Source organism: Carassius carassius, chromosome 16 (assembly GCF_963082965.1).
Source record: "Carassius carassius chromosome 16, fCarCar2.1, whole genome shotgun sequence".
NCBI classification, from domain to species: Eukaryota; Metazoa; Chordata; class Actinopteri; order Cypriniformes; family Cyprinidae; genus Carassius; species Carassius carassius.
In genome coordinates, this window is record NC_081770.1 from 4,436,525 (window position 1) to 4,452,629 (window position 16,105).

Consider the following 16,105-nt stretch of genomic DNA (forward strand, 5'->3'; position numbering starts at 1 on the left):
GATTGATTCAACATTAGGACTGTCTGCATGTTTTATGGTGATTTATTGTTCTGTATTATTATTATTTATATATATTTTTGTGATACTTTGAGTCTAAGCTTAATATCCATGTTAAACATAATTAATTTATTCATTATAATTAAGTTTTGCTTTAAAAATTGTAAAGTTGACACAGAAATGAAAAACGTCAACTGAAAGCAAAATTTCTATTGTGTTACTGTAAGGAAAAATTTTTGTACAAAATAAAATCTTTGCCATATGACAAAAAAGGAATATGTTTACACTTTTTTGTTGTATTTTATATATATATACATATGTGTGTGTGTGTGGATAGATAGACAGACAGACAGACAGATAGACAGACAGATAGACAGATAGATAGATAGATAGATAGATAGATAGATAGATAGATAGATAGATAGATAGATAGATAGATAGATAGATAGATAGATTCCATACAATATATAAAAGACATACTAAGCGACACGTCAGAGAACACGAGTCTGTTCATTGGCTGCCCAAAGGCGTCGCTCCTCCCCCGGAATTGCGTCACAAGGTCAGCAGCCAAACGGGTCACTCGCAGCGCTTCCAAGATGGCGGCCTCCTTGTGTCAGTGCTACCAGGTGAGTTTCTCATTTAAACCGATTATTAAGCGCTCTTTAACAACGCGATCGACATCGGTATGATAAACGCAACGCCCGCGATTAAAGCAGCACGAGCGCGCGCTTGGTTCAACAGAACCGCGCGTTTATAACGCAGCAATGTGAATAGATGGATCAGTCATGCTTATGAAACATGATTCTGGCCTTGATGTAACATTACATATTGTAATAACATAGCAAACGAAGCTCTTAAATCAGATTACGTATGTACAAATCACAAAAAAGACACGAATTGATTGTGTTTAGACCTCTTAACCATGAAGTACCATGGTTTTACCATGATTTTTGGACGTGTACCATGGGAATACCATGGTATCTTTTGGAAAAGCATAAAAGTTTTATGATATATAAGTAATTTTTGTATAAAGTCTTGTTTGACAATGACATAAATTTCTCAGCATGTTTATCTGTTGCAAAACTGTCACTAGATGGTGTTTTTTCATTCATAATTCTGTAAATACTGTATTATGATGCATGTTTTTCTCCTCAGCTGTGTGTCAGGAGAAGTTCTGCACTTTTAGTTGCTCGTCAGTATGCGTCTTTATATGACAGAGCTCATGTGTATAGGATATGTGGCCCAGCGGCTGCTACGGCGCAGGTGAGGGTCACACATTATTTGTTTTGGGGGGAAAATTGTGGATTTAAAGCATTATTTTCACATGTAAGTCATCCGCAGGCAAGGTTTATGTCCTCCGGTGGCGGTCGCAGAGGCTTTCTTGGAGAGTTTATGGACAATCTCAAGCAGGAACTGAGCAAGAACAAGGAGATGAAGGAGAACATCAAGAAGTTTCGCGAGGAGGCCAAAAAACTAGAGGAGTCGGAAGCCCTCAAGCAAGCCCGGAGGAAATATGTACGGTTTCATGCATAACGTGATTCTAAACTAGCCAAACATGGTGTCTCTCTAAAGTGAAATTGTGTTTTTGTGGATGTCTTCCAGAAAACCATCGAGTCCGAAACAGTTAAAACATCTGATGTGTTGAAGAAAACATTTGGGACGATATCAGAGACAGTGAAGGAGGTGAGTGCTGTTTTTTGGCCATTCCAGCAAATCTTGACATGCAATTATTCTCATTTCAGAGCACATTTATATTTATGTATTCATTAAATGTGCAGCAATTTGCATAAGTGCTGAACGTTATGTTTTTCCAGAATATTTGCACTGCATTATTGCCATGTTCTGCGAAGGATTACGCTGCAAAATAATCTGTTGGATTTAGTTTTGACTTTGTGGAAAACACATTTAATATTTAAGGCAAAACCATTGTTTGTTAGTTTTTTTGATTCAGTGGCTATTCACTGAGATACTATCATAGATTTTTTTTTTAAGTTTAGTTTTTATGTTTAAAATTTCTGTTTATTTACATTTTAGCTAAATGTTTAATAATGCTGTGTGTTGTTTTTGTAATATAATATGTGTATATATATATATATATATATATATATATATATATATATATGTATATGTATATATATATGTGTGTGTCTACAAAGTTTTTCTTTATTTTTATACCAGTTTCAGTATTTAAAGTTGACTTGGCAACTAGCTTTATTTCAGCTAACAAAACTGATTTTATACATAAATATAACTATATTAACCCTCTTGAGATATGGGTTGTTTTGCTTCCATAACGTCGTCTTTCAGACTCGTGGAAGGAAAACATACAAAATGTATATTTTGCTGGACTTTGTCTGTTTGAATCTGTTGATTTCAATTGCGACGCTAATCTTAAAAGGCAATTTCCTCCGATTCTTTCGACATTTCGGTGGCACTTACAAGCACCACATTTTACAGTTTTATTCCTATCTATATCCTGAAGATCTTTATTGAGGGGTTTCTTTATTTATTGTTTGCATGGTTTTATAATTGCACTTTATTTCTCAATTACAATAGAAATCTTGAAAGGCGACTTCTTCAAAACGAGTTTTTTCTCAACTTCGGGAGCACGTACAAGCACCAAATTTTACAGTTTTATACCTATCTATATTCTGAAGGTTTTTACTGTGGGGTTTGTTCATATATCATTTGCATGGTTTATTGCTGCACTGTTTGTCTCTTTAGATTTCAATTACAATATATTATCTTGAAAGGTGACTTCTTCTAAATGAGTTTTTTCTCAACTTCAGCAGCACTTACATGCACCAAGTTTTACAGATTTATTGCCATTTGTATTCTGAAAATTTTTGCTGTTTTAGTTTTATAAATAAATACCATTCACCTGTTTTTATTTGCAAAATTTTGTTCCAAAAAACATGATTTTTTCCCCGTCTATTGACAGTGTTTTTCTGATTTTTGGAGTGAAAAAAATATACATCCAAAATCCCTTCGGTAAAAACCTTTGACTCTAATATGTCAGCAAAGTGATGCAATAATTTCGAACCTAGCTTTGCATATTTCTGCTCTAGAAATGTTTGCAAATTAGTGTCATATTTACTTAGATAATCCCTCATGTGTATATCTAAACTAAATATTTTAGAAAACTTGTAATACCAAAATAAAAGTTGCAATTCTTAATCTAATCATTCAACTAGGAAGTAATGGTGATATTTTTTGGTTTATTTTTTACCCTATTCATTTGGATTTATCTTGTCTTAAACTGAAGTGATTTGCACGACCGCTCAGTGTTGTTTCATTCAATGCATGTTGAGCTATTTTAACGTTCTGCTAAGCGTTATATTTGTAATACATTTGTAAAATATTTTAGGAGCTGATTCATGCTAATTCCATGCGTTTCTCCTCAGGGTCTGGAAGAGGTCGGCCGCTCGGACATCGGAAAGAAAATCAAAGAAGGCATGGAACAGTCAGCGGAGACGGTGTCTAAAGGGGGGGAAAAACTGGGAAAGACCGGAGCGTTTCGGGCGATTTCACAGGTCTGTATCATGTTGTTGAGTTTTCACATCATACAAATGCTGATTATGTTAAAGGCTATGAATTATATGGCTTTTTCTTGCATGTAAGTGGTGTAAGAATGACCTGAATAGTTTAATCGTTTCAACTCTTGTTGTCTTCAGGGTGTGGAGAGCGTCAAGAAAGAGATCGGTGACTTCGGACAGATCGGCCCGTACCGGCCGCCCACCAGACTGAGGAAGAGGAGCGATTTCTCCTCCAAGGCAGGAGGCGCAGAAGACAAAGTCTTTGAGGCCAACGAGTAGGTCGCATCTCAAGGGCTAATATCATCACCATATATTTATGTTAAGAAGAAAGAATATTGTTGCATATTGCAAAAAACCCAAAAACTTTTATTTATTTGTATGTTGGGTTGCATAGTATTCATTGCCCAGTATACCAGATAAAATATTTAGGAGTTACTATTAATATTTAGTTATGTTATTATTAATGATGTCACTACACAACAAATTATTTTAACATCTAAAATATAGAAAATATTATTTACTAAAACATGTGCTTACCATTGATATACTTAAGAAACTAAAATTGAAATAAAATGAATAAAAACTAAAAAGACACATTAAGGAAAAACTCAAATTATTTTCTTTAAATCATGATTAAATAAAAACTATTTAATATGTAAATATTTTCTGGACAAGCACTTATTATGAATATAAAATAATTACATAATAAATAGTATTTATTTGAATCATGATTAAAAAAAAATATTTGTTGCATCTTTTATATACATTAGTGCTGTCAAACAATTAATTGCAGTGTGTGTATTGTGTATATTTATTATATATATATATATATATATATAAATACACACACATGCATGTATATATTTAAGAAAATTTTTTATGTTTCTGTATTAAATACATTTATATATAATAAATTATTAATATAAATATATACATGTAAACACATTCTGTATATATATATATATAAGCTGTGTGTGTATTCCAAGATTGTTTTAACGTGTTTTTCTTTCTTAAAGGGAGGCGATGGGTGTGGTGCTGCACAAGGACTCTAAATGGTATCAGCAGTGGAAGGACTTCAAGGACAACAATGCTGTTTTTAACAGTGAGTTGGACTGAAATGCTGATGTGTGATCAACAGATGGCGCCGTGCTGCAGGGATCTGCTGGATGTTCACAGCTGCTCTTTTCAGGAGCGGCTCCGGGTGTTAGTTGTGTTGAGTTCACTGCATCAGTCAGAGGCTCGTTAAGCGCAGTGATAATGAGACGCAGTAACGAGCAGCCGAGACTGTTTTCCCTTCACGATCGAAGGCTTTTTCACGGGAAGGGCTGCATGTTGCCCGAAGCATGATTTAGTGTCAGACTGTTGTACTGAATGAACAAGTGACAATACGTGCCATGTTATGATCCCGAGTCAGTTCATGTGCTGTCCTCTTCCCAGGGTTCTTCGAGATGAAGATGAAGTACGACGAGAGCGACAACGCCTTCATCAGAGCATCCCGCGCCGTCACTGACAAGATGACTGACATCATCGGTAACAACACCACGGCATATCTGCTTAGATTTACTGATGGATGGATGGATGGACGGACGGATGGATGGATGGATGGATGGATGGATGGATGGATGGATGGATGGATGGATGGATGGACGGACGGATTGATGGATAGATGGACGGATGGATGGATGGATGGATGGACGGATTGATGGATAGATGGACGGATGGATGGATAGATGGATGGATGGATGGATGAATGGATAGATAGTGGACGGATGGAAGGATGGATAGATGGATGGATAGTAGATAGATGGATAGATGGATGGAAGGATGGATGGATAGATAGATGATGGATGGATGGATGGAAGGATAGATGGATGGATAGATAATGGATGGATGGATGGATAGTAGATTGATGGATGGATGGATAGATAGATGATGGATAGATAGATAGATAGATGGATAGATGGATGGATAGTAAATGGATGGATAGTAAATGGATGGATAGTAAATGGGTAGATAAATAGATAATTGATGGATAGATGGATGGATGATGGATGGATGGATGGATAGTAAATGGATAGATAGATAGATGGATGGACAGATAGATAGTAAATGGATGGATGAATGGATATAGATAGATAGATAGATAGATAGATAGATAGATAGATAGATAGATAGATAGATAGATAGATAAATGGATAAATGGATGGATGGATGGATAGTAAATGTATAGATCAGTTGGATCCTCGTAAGTGTTTTCTGTTCTTCTAAGGTGGCTTGTTCTCTAAAACCGAGATGTCTGAGGTTCTGACCGAGATCCTGAAGGTGGATCCGAACTTCGACAAGGACTCGTTCCTGAAGCAGTGCGAGCGGGACATCATTCCCAACATCCTCGAGGTGAGACGCCACACTCCCAGCATGCTTTGCTCTTGAACCCCAAAAGCTGAACATGCGCTCTGTTTGCAGGCCATGATCCAGGGAGAGCTGGACGTCCTGAAGGACTGGTGCTACGAGGCCGTGAGTGTCCCACAATCCACCTCTGCTCGCACAGATTCTGGTGTAAAGTTGACGGTCTAACGCTAGTTTCTCACTGGTTCTGCTTGCAGACGTACAGTCAGCTGGCTCACCCCATCCAGCAGGCCAAAGCCATGGGTCTCCAGTTCCACTCCAAGATCCTGGACATCGATAACATTGACGTAAGAACCATCAGAAAGACGCGTAACATCCATCTGCTGCGTGCTAATGGCCCAGTAACTCCATCAGAGCGTCCTGATGGACGTATAATGCAGAATAATGGGATATCAGAGTAACTCATTTCGGTTGTGTTTTTCGCTGTAGTTGGCGATGGGGAAAATGATGGAGCAAGGTCCCGTCCTCATCATCACCTTCCAGGCTCAGCTGGTGATGGTCATCCGTAACATGAAGGGTGAAGTGGTGGAGGGCGACCCGGTGAGTGAACGCTGGCATTAGCGATGACGTTAGCCGTTAGCGCTAGTGAATCAGTGGCGTGATTCACCTCTATCTATCTATCTATCTATCTATCTATCTATCTATCTATCTATCTACATGTCTATATATTAAATGTGAATTTAATATTAATTGATATTGTTTTTAAATAAATTACTTGAATACATAGACAAATATTTAAATATTTTATATAAAAATAAATTATTTTATTTACTTTACATGGTAATATTATTATTAATAGAAATAATAATATTAACATCTCATAATTCACCCCCACAAAAATTTTAAGAAAATAATATTTTAAATAAAAAAAAAACTGTTTATAGAACCATTAAGAGTTATATAATTTATTTATATTATTTTTATTATGGATAAATACTATTAAAAAATTTCCACAATGATTATATGAATATATGAATTATTTATTTTATATGAATTGTATTTTTGAAAATTATATTTAATTTATTATATTATTAATATTTCCCGACTAATTTGAAAAAATAAATATTAATAAATAAAATTGTATTAATGTTAAGCAAATAATTAAATGTCACAATTAAATAAGTGATTGTACTACATTAATTAATTAAACAAATATCTATATTGAGAGTAATCTAAATTATGATTTTAATTTTTTTTTTTTTTAATGCAATTTTTAATTTTTTTTAAATATAATACGAATCATTGTGTAAAAATCGATGTTTTCATGAAATTCTCACACATTTGCATTTGTGTATTCCACAGGAAAAGGTTATCAGGATGATGTACGTTTGGGCATTGTGTCGAGATCAGGACGAGTTGAACCCTTACGCCGCCTGGAGACTCTTAGACATCTCCGCTTCCAGCACTGAGCAGATCCTGTAAACAATGGCTTCCTCAATGGGGACACGAGGGGAGGGATCGTGGGTGTGGCTCAGCTGAGGGCGGAGCCACACACATCGGCTTGTTTTACATAACTCCTCCCCTAGCGGTTTCTTCCAGAGCTCTACCACGAACCGCAGGTTTGTTCACGGTGAGCCAAAATGGCCGACGGTTGGACTCAACGCCATTGGACCAAATCCCCATCCATCTGAAAGACTAAGAGACTCATTTATGTTTGTGCGTATTGTCTGTTGGAAAGGAATGTGTAAAATCGATTGGTTATCAAGTGCCATTCTTCCAACCTGTCAATAACAATGTGGAATAATAATAATAATTATAATAAAAGTACGTAATTTTCTATTGGATTGAATCTGAATATAACTAAACCTCCCCAGGTGTCTTAAACTGAGAAACAGTTTGGAATTGTTGCCACAATGGTTGATGTGTCTATTTATTAAAGATTTGGTCCAGGTTGTGTAGTTTTATCAATTACAGATTGTATCTTTAAGATCGGCCTTAACGTTTTCTTCTTTCGGAGTGTTTCAACGGATTGTTTATTAAGCCATCAGTTTGTTTTTTTTATTCATTTACGCCTCATTAATGTGGGGCTAATTGCGAGTCGTCTTCAAAATGACTAAGATGATAGAATATAATTCGATTTTCTTGCTGTATAAAAATGAATTGCTGGTTGATGTAGAACGTGTAATGTATATTAAAAATATCCCACCCTTCACCATAAATGATTATTTAATGGAGTTTCACTCAATTCACAATGTTCCCAAAAGGTAAGATGACATAAAATACCCAATAATTGCATTTCATAGTATTTGAAATGCTAATCCATATAGTTTTAACATATTAATTTGACAATATACAGTATGTAAGCTTGAATTCTATTCTGAGCATTCTATTCTAAAATTCTATTTTAACTCTTTTGAAGTTCTTCATAGTTTTCTTAGTAGTATTTTGTCTAAAAATTTTTTATCTAAATATTTGAATTTGGCACATAAGGCTATAGTGCTCTGATTTAATATGAAATACAAGCTACTCTACTTAAATACATTTAAATATTAGCTGGTTAAGCTAACCTTTAAAAAGAGTAGTTAAATATACAAGCTACTGCCATGAAGTAGCTACTCAATTTAAAGTAGTTTAACGTTAATCTAACTTTTTGCTTTTAGTGTACCTAACTGCTTTTTAAAAGATTAATCATTTGAAAGGACATGGACTCAATTCAAAGTCGTTTTCAAATCAGCTACTCTTATAAAAAGCACTTAGCTATACCACAAACTACTAGCAAAAACTAGCTAAGTGCAGTGAAGATAGCCACTCAATTTAGTTGTGCCAGTTTAAAGTAGCTAGCTACACTACAAGCTATTAGAAGTACTAGCTAACTGCAATGACGTTATAGCTACTACATTTAAGTTTTAAATTGTTGCTATACTTTTGTATAAAGCAGTTGACCAGGCTACAAGCTACTAGAAAAACTAGCTAACTTCACATAGCAACTAATTCAAACTTGCTAACTATAATTGAGTCGTTTTATTTGTTGCATTATTGCAGTTAGCTAGTTGTTTGCACTGTTATTAAATGGTAGCTTGACTGTTAAAACCACTTTAAATCAATTGGCTTGTAACTTAACAGGTTATAATTTTAGTTTTTAAGACTTGTTACAGAAAACGTAATGTTTCTGCTAATGTACGTTTATGTTAGCAGCTGGCTTACCTCCTGTATAGCCTAAACATAAAAACTGCTGATTCAGTTCAGCAGCCAGTTTTGCAGAACTGCAAGCAGGATTTGGCCATTTACCTACACAGTGAGTGAGAAAATGCTGTTATGCAATGTGTTTCAGACAATTGTTCTCTTCAGGTTTCTGTGGGCAGATGCTCGCCAACGTGCAGCTCTCGTCCATGAACGTGGGCGCGCCGTTTTGACACGGACAGATTTATTGCCTGGGCTCTGGAAACATGGAGGAAGCCTCATAAACAGGCCTTCCTATTTGTTCATCCATTCATACGTCCGCATGACAAGCGCATATGTTTGGTGATGGATCTCCTCGGCTTGAGGAGACCGCTGAGGTGTGCGCTTTTGCCTTCTGAAGTTTCCCTACATCTGCAGATGGATGGTCTGGATTTGTGGTTATTACCCCTCACAGTGAGGAGGCTTGCAGAAAATACAGAAAACCCACCTCAAAACATGAGATGATATTCTAATATATAAGACAATTTTGAGTTTTAATACTGGTTTATTAAATACTGGTTTAGTATACAGTTATGTATACTGTGACTAATACTACATACTGTTCTTGCGCTATGTAGTATGTATAGTATTTATATTGTGACCAACAATGTTTAAACAAATTTTGTTTGAAAATATGTTGTATATTGCCTGTATGATTAAATACTGATTCTGAATAGCATACTACCATAGTATTAGTACTACATACTACTGCAGTGTCCTTTCCTGAAAATTAACCATAGTTTTACTACCAAAAAACAAAACATGTTAACCACAAATTAACCATGGTTTTGCTACACTAACCATTGTTTAACCAAGGTATTTGTAGTAAATCTGTGGTTGTACAATTGGTAATCAATACGCCAAAAAAAAAGAAATTTACTACAATAAAACCATTGGACATTTTCGTAAGGGGAGACTTGCCATTTAGTCTAACTAGACGTTGTTACAAATAAATTTGAAAGCTGTATGTTTTGATTCACAAAAGATAAGAGTCATTAGAGTCTTTTGAATGGGACTCTAAGGGCTGTAAAAAATATAAAAATATAAGGGCTCACTAGTACAAAGGCTGTGCCATAGATGGCACATTCGACCGCTCCAGATACGTTGACATGTCCGCCATCTTGAAGCAGACTATATCGTCACAACAATAAATGAGTTTCAAAATGCAACAGCATTGCGCAGCATTTGGTTGTAAAAACCACCCAAAGAAACTAGATAACCTTTCACAGGTAAGAATATGTTGGCTTGTGTTTTAATAATAATTTAACTCAAAATAACTATTTTTCAAAGTATCTTTTAAATACCTTATTAGGTAACAGCTTCATCGTGTTGTACTGTGTTAGTTTAGAAGAAGCATTTTCTGAAGCCTACTCTATTCACACATGTGTATCACCACAGTAGCTGTGCAAGAGTCGGCTCATAAGAATCACTTTTTTGGGAACGTTGTTTAATTGTGAATCACAAATGCGCTGTGCGAGAGCTGCTAACAGAAAAGGCCTTACAGAAATTAACCATGCTTTTATTCCAAATAAAACCAAATAAAGAAAATGTAAAGTAAACTTTAGTAAAACCATTGTAACCCAAATTAACCATGGTTTTGCAACACTTACCATAGTTTACCTTTGGTATTTGTAGTTATATTGTGGTTATACAAATGGTAGTCAACCCCCCCCCCCAAAAAAAACAAAAACTGATTTTTCATATTGCGCCAACAAATTTATAAACTATAACGTCCATTAAATAAGTCTAACATTAAATAAACACAATAAAATATAGACTACTCTATTACAGAGTTTTGAAGGCATTCTCGTATTTGATTTGAGTTTTGGGTGCATTGAAATATTTCAACATCCACGACCAAACAGCACTTCTTATACTCAAAACAACCTCTCTTCATCTTCATAGTGTTCCTCTGTATGTCGATAAACACTTGCTCGTCAAGTGCCTCAATGGATCTTACTTGATTTAATGGAAACTGGAGATTTGTCATAAAAATGAGGTCAATTATTTATTATAAGGCGGGCGATGGCCGAGAAAGACTCTTCTGAAGCTGTTTTCACAACCTCCAGTTGTCTGATTTACGCCCATAGATTAGCTGTCACTTCTATGGAGCAAACAAATGCCTGAGAGGGCGTAAGTAACTTCCCTGGGGGTATGGGAAGATATATATCGGGCCGAAATGAGCATGCTCACATCTACACCCATTTCGCCACAAGGTTTGCCACCCCATTAGGCTTGTTTTCCAGACACTCAAGCCTAATTTCCTGCGTCCGGTCGTTTTCTTGAATCTGGCTGTTTCTAGAGTCATCTAATCCAATCTTGGGATTCCTGAGGGGCTTTCAGATGTTTTCCAGAATAATCTATATGCAACACAAAAATGCCTATCCATCACCTCTGTAGCTTCATTGCAGTTATGTTTTGTTTACTAGTAGCTGCAGTGCTGCTATCTATACATCAATATTGATTTGAATGATAACTCTTTAACTTTATTTTGTTCTGCTGTTTTGTGTTCATCTGCTTCTTCCATTTGCTCTTTTTACATTGACTATAACTCTATATAGACTAATACAATCAGATACAATTTCTCAAATATTTATTCCACTGATAAATTGAACATTCACTTTAATGTTTGTTGCTTTCAATCGATTTCCTATTGAACCGTCACCAACTGAACTGCAGCTCAAACTATTTCAAATATAGTGAATTAAGCCACAAACTCGATCATAATGCACAATGTTTCCATCTAACATGTATTTTGAGCTGCAGCTCTTCACATTAACGGAGTGTTTCTCTAGTTAGCAGTAAACTTCACTTTTAATATATTTGTAGATCTGTGTTGGAATACTGTTATTTTATTTGTTAACATCATACTTTATTTATCTTATTTTCCCTATATAACTAGCGAGTTAAGCTAATAATACTGACAGTGTCGTAAAACAAAGCTGAAGGCGCGAAAACTGGAGAAAGAGTCAAACTGAATCAACTGAGTCATTTACACTGGAACTGCTACGATTAATTCTGACTGATCATTCAGTTCATGCGATTCACTAACAAAAACCTGATCAAAAGAGCCATTCATTTTCAAATTTTGACACGAATTTGAGAAAAAAAGCACTATGATATAGCTTTCGCAATTCTGAATCAGTTAAACCATTAGCAAAATGATTCACTGTATCAAAGCACTACACTCAGATTAGCCTACGACTCATGAATCATTTGATTCAGATCTGGATTTCAAATCACATATTGTGTATCATTTGATTCCAATCGTAACTTGGAACGGGTTTAAACATTTCACAAACTGAATGATTTTCGATCCGAGCTCCGAAGTCCCATTCTGCAATGATGGTTCAATAACGATATTCAGATTGGGACATCAGTGCGGATTCGCAAATCATTCAGATCGGGACTTCGGAGCACCATCATCTGATTCAGATCAGGAATTCGGAGCGTGAATCATTTGATTTAGATCGGAACTTCACATAGACAGTAAAAGAAATGGACACAGCGACCCCATTGGATTCAACGGAGACAAGTGAAGTCAATTAGAAGCACACACTTCCTGGGGGTCGGGCGTACTGCGCAGACTCAAACTGAGCTTGATGACGTAGAAGTCACGTGAGCAACCTGTAAATCTTCTAACCGCGGTGCCAAGAGAAATCTGAATCACCCACCGAATCTTCCAGAGAAGGTGAGCGTGAACAATAGCAAATATTGGTAAGTATTCTGATTAATTATCTCCCTTGACTTTATGCCTCCACGTCCCCGATAGCCTCATAGACAGTAAAAGATTGCCTGCGAGCTTCTCCTCAAGTCCATACGGTAATTTCTCTACTGTGCGACAGAGAGTCGCTGGTTATGACGCAGTCGTTAGCCTATTTTTTACAAAACTACCATAACGTAAGATACAAGGTAATGGAGCCTTTTATAAATTTTCGTGTTTCTTTAGAAATAATTAATGGACAAATTAAAGTTAAAGTTTATAGATGTAAAGTTATTCTCTGTCAAAGTGACGCCAAAATGAATGGGAGTCAATGGAATGCTAACAGCACGTGGGGGTCCGCTAGCCAATGGCGGCGCCCAGGGGTGCTTCAAAAAATATGAAACCCGGCCCCCCTTGAACTTTTGAGTGAGTTTGCGAATCATTTTGCGAACTGAATGATTTGCGATATGAGTTCCGAAGTCATAATCTGAAATGATTCTCAAAAAATTATTTATTTAGATCCGTATTATATATTTTTTTTCCTGATTTATTTTTATTTTTTAATTAAACAGTAGAAAACATCAAACCATTACAGTTATAAAAAGAAACCAAAAAAGAAAGCATACATAAATACAAATCTCTTGAGAAATACTACAAATACCCTGATTTATCTAGGCATTTGTTGTAAAACAATTTGTGGTTACCATGGTTTAACTATAGTAAAATAGTAATTAAATGTAATATTATTTTCCTCATAAAGGAGGTGTTGACGGGTCAAAAACAATAATAAATTGACCCTAAAGCAGACACATAGGATGAATATGAGATGCAGTTTTGAATGCTTTTGGATTAGCAGAGCTTTGGATAGTTTCCATATAGACTTGTCTAGACTTTGAATAAAGAAAACAGAGGTTTAGAGCCAGATTCTTATGTATGTGAAATTTAGCTTGCAGGAAACACTAATCAATCAAGTTACATTTTCCTATATTCTCTTTTGAGTACCTGAGTAATTCTCAAAATGAGATTGGATGAACATTAAATTCTCTGTGTGGTACATTGCCAAAGAGGTGAATGACATCTTCCTCAGAAGAGTAACAGAAACAGCAACTCACTTCAATGTCTGACTTATATTATAATCAGTATTACAAAGAAGTTTGTGTGTGAGTGAGTGAGTGTGAAATTTGGAGTAACTCATTAATCTGTTGCTTGATCTTTTCATCTTTAAGGAGAGAACTAGAGTTTCCAAGTTGGACATCACCTGTTACGCAATGACACATCCCTACCAATATCCAGCGACTTCCCAGTTTCGACAGCTGTTTGCAATGTTATAAGGGTGAAGTTGAATTTACACCAGCAGAAATCTCCCCAGTCTCAAGCCCTGACAGAAACAAGTCGGCCTCCGCATTAAAGCCGTGATAAATTGCCATCCCGAAAGCCACTAACAGGAGAACCGTAGGCAGAGGACTTACTGATCAATAGAAACCAGATTTGCCATTGTTTTTGTCCTCTAAAGCACAGCCATAGATCCTCATAAAGAATCTGCCATTGGGACGGGGCGATGGTCGCGTCTGCAGCGATCGTTCATTTCATTTTGGGGCGAGGAGACGCCAACGCAGACTCATGAGGAGATCGTATGCAGCTTACAGTGGAGAATGGTTAAATAGCCGTTGATTTGCTGCTTAATTGCTGTCATTGAGTAATCGCACATCTCCTTGATCTCTGACCTAACAGCACATCTTTCCTCGACAAGACACATGATCATGCCATCGAAAACAATTATATGCTTTCTGCAACATGCTAAGTGACTCACTAAATGGCCTAAAGGTCTAATAAATGAGCACTGGAGGGGGCTCATTAGCAAGCCTCTAAATGAATGCCAAAGCTGCAGCTTATTTGCATATGTAAATGAGCATGCCTGTGTGTGTGCGAGCGTATGTTCTTGACAGGTCTGGGAAGAGACTTTGGGTTCGTTTGGAACATGCAGTGTGCTGTATACAAACAAGCTTGACCTTCCAATTCTAGTATGAGCAAAAGGCAAAAGATCTGGTTATTAAGCCTTTTTTAAATTCAATTATGTACAAAATTTTTATTTTGGCTGGTCCAATCAAATACTGAGTGAAAAGAGACAGTTAAAATTATATTTAATATTGCTTACTGTTCATTTGTCTCGTGGAAAATGTCCACTACATACTGAAGGAATAGTATGTAACAATAAGAACAAAAAAATTGTATGGTAGAATGATATTCTGAAGCATTTTTTAAAGTCAAAAGTCAAGACATTTTCAAATTAAATTTTCTTAAATATGGCAGGTCATAGTATATGTACTATAGATTTATACTACATACTAGGGCTGGGTTTTGACACAAATTTCCCAATTTGATTTGGTTTTGATTCACAAGCTTGCAATTCGATTTGATTCAATATAGATTATTTTGGATATATGAGGTACAGTACATGGCAAATTATCTCAAGAAAAAAAAAACTCAACTAATTATATAAAATATACACAAGAGTCAGTTGATACTGCTTTACTATAATATTGAAGATTAAAATTAACTGATTTGTATACACTTAATTAAACACTTAATTAAATTTTTACTACTAATAGGCTAAAGTTAACTTTACAATTACATAATTGTATTTCTACTACAATTAGTTTTTTTTAATATAGACAATTAAAAGGTGGCTGTCATAAAAAATTACAGATTTATTAAAACAAATAAAAAATTTTTAATGGATATTTTACATTGTGCATAAATGCCCCTATTTGGAGTTTATTCTGTAAATTTACGAATATGTAAATGTGATACATGTGACATTGTTTACAAGCTGTTATACTGATGATGCACTACAGCGACGTGTCACTCCACATTAAACAGCACCAAAACACCATTTATAGTATGAATATTGTAATAAAATATACATTTGAGACTTTGTTTTGAAGGACAAAGCTTATTGCAACTCCGAATACAATTGGCTCTTCCAAGCTAATAATTGCAGTGAATGGGTGTTGAGAATTTGAAGGCCAAAAAAGTACACATGGCTCCTGGGGTTAATAAAGGCCTATGTGTAAGAGTGTAGTACATATGTCATAGAGAAATGTATGTTTATTTTTTACACAGCCATATACTACGAGAAGAGTATGTAGCACTAGTCACAGTATACATAATAGTATAGTAGAATGCTATTCTTAACCAGTATTTAAAAGACAAGATATTTGTAAAGCACTTTACATTCTGCGTTTGGTCAGTAGTAATTTAGACCAATAAATTAGCATTCATTGTTTTTATAAATGGTGGCAAC

The 16,105-nt window shown here is 35.6% G+C and overlaps 1 protein-coding gene across 1 annotated transcript; it reads left to right on the forward strand.

The window, feature by feature from the left end:
• The first annotated feature begins 500 nt into the window (after positions 1–500).
• On the forward strand, positions 501–8,098 carry LOC132159469 (mitochondrial import inner membrane translocase subunit TIM44-like). The gene is made up of 13 exons (XM_059568987.1): positions 501–623; positions 1,153–1,260; positions 1,339–1,512; positions 1,600–1,680; positions 3,402–3,530; positions 3,672–3,808; positions 4,550–4,635; positions 4,971–5,063; positions 5,803–5,927; positions 5,997–6,047; positions 6,137–6,226; positions 6,369–6,479; positions 7,242–8,098. Exons 1-13 carry the CDS (start codon positions 594–596, stop codon positions 7,359–7,361), a joined length of 1,335 nt encoding a protein of 444 aa, XP_059424970.1. The 5' UTR covers positions 501–593; the 3' UTR covers positions 7,362–8,098.
• The last annotated feature ends 8,007 nt before the right edge of the window (positions 8,099–16,105 follow it).

Coding starts and splice junctions, on each gene's coding strand:
- LOC132159469 (XM_059568987.1), top strand. CDS start 594: ATGGCGGCCTCCTTGTGTCAGTGCTACCAG. Junction 1,681..3,401: donor TATCAGAGACAGTGAAGGAG/GTGAGTGCTGTT, acceptor GTTTCTCCTCAG/GGTCTGGAAGAGGTCGGCCG. Junction 4,636..4,970: donor CAACAATGCTGTTTTTAACA/GTGAGTTGGACT, acceptor TCCTCTTCCCAG/GGTTCTTCGAGATGAAGATG.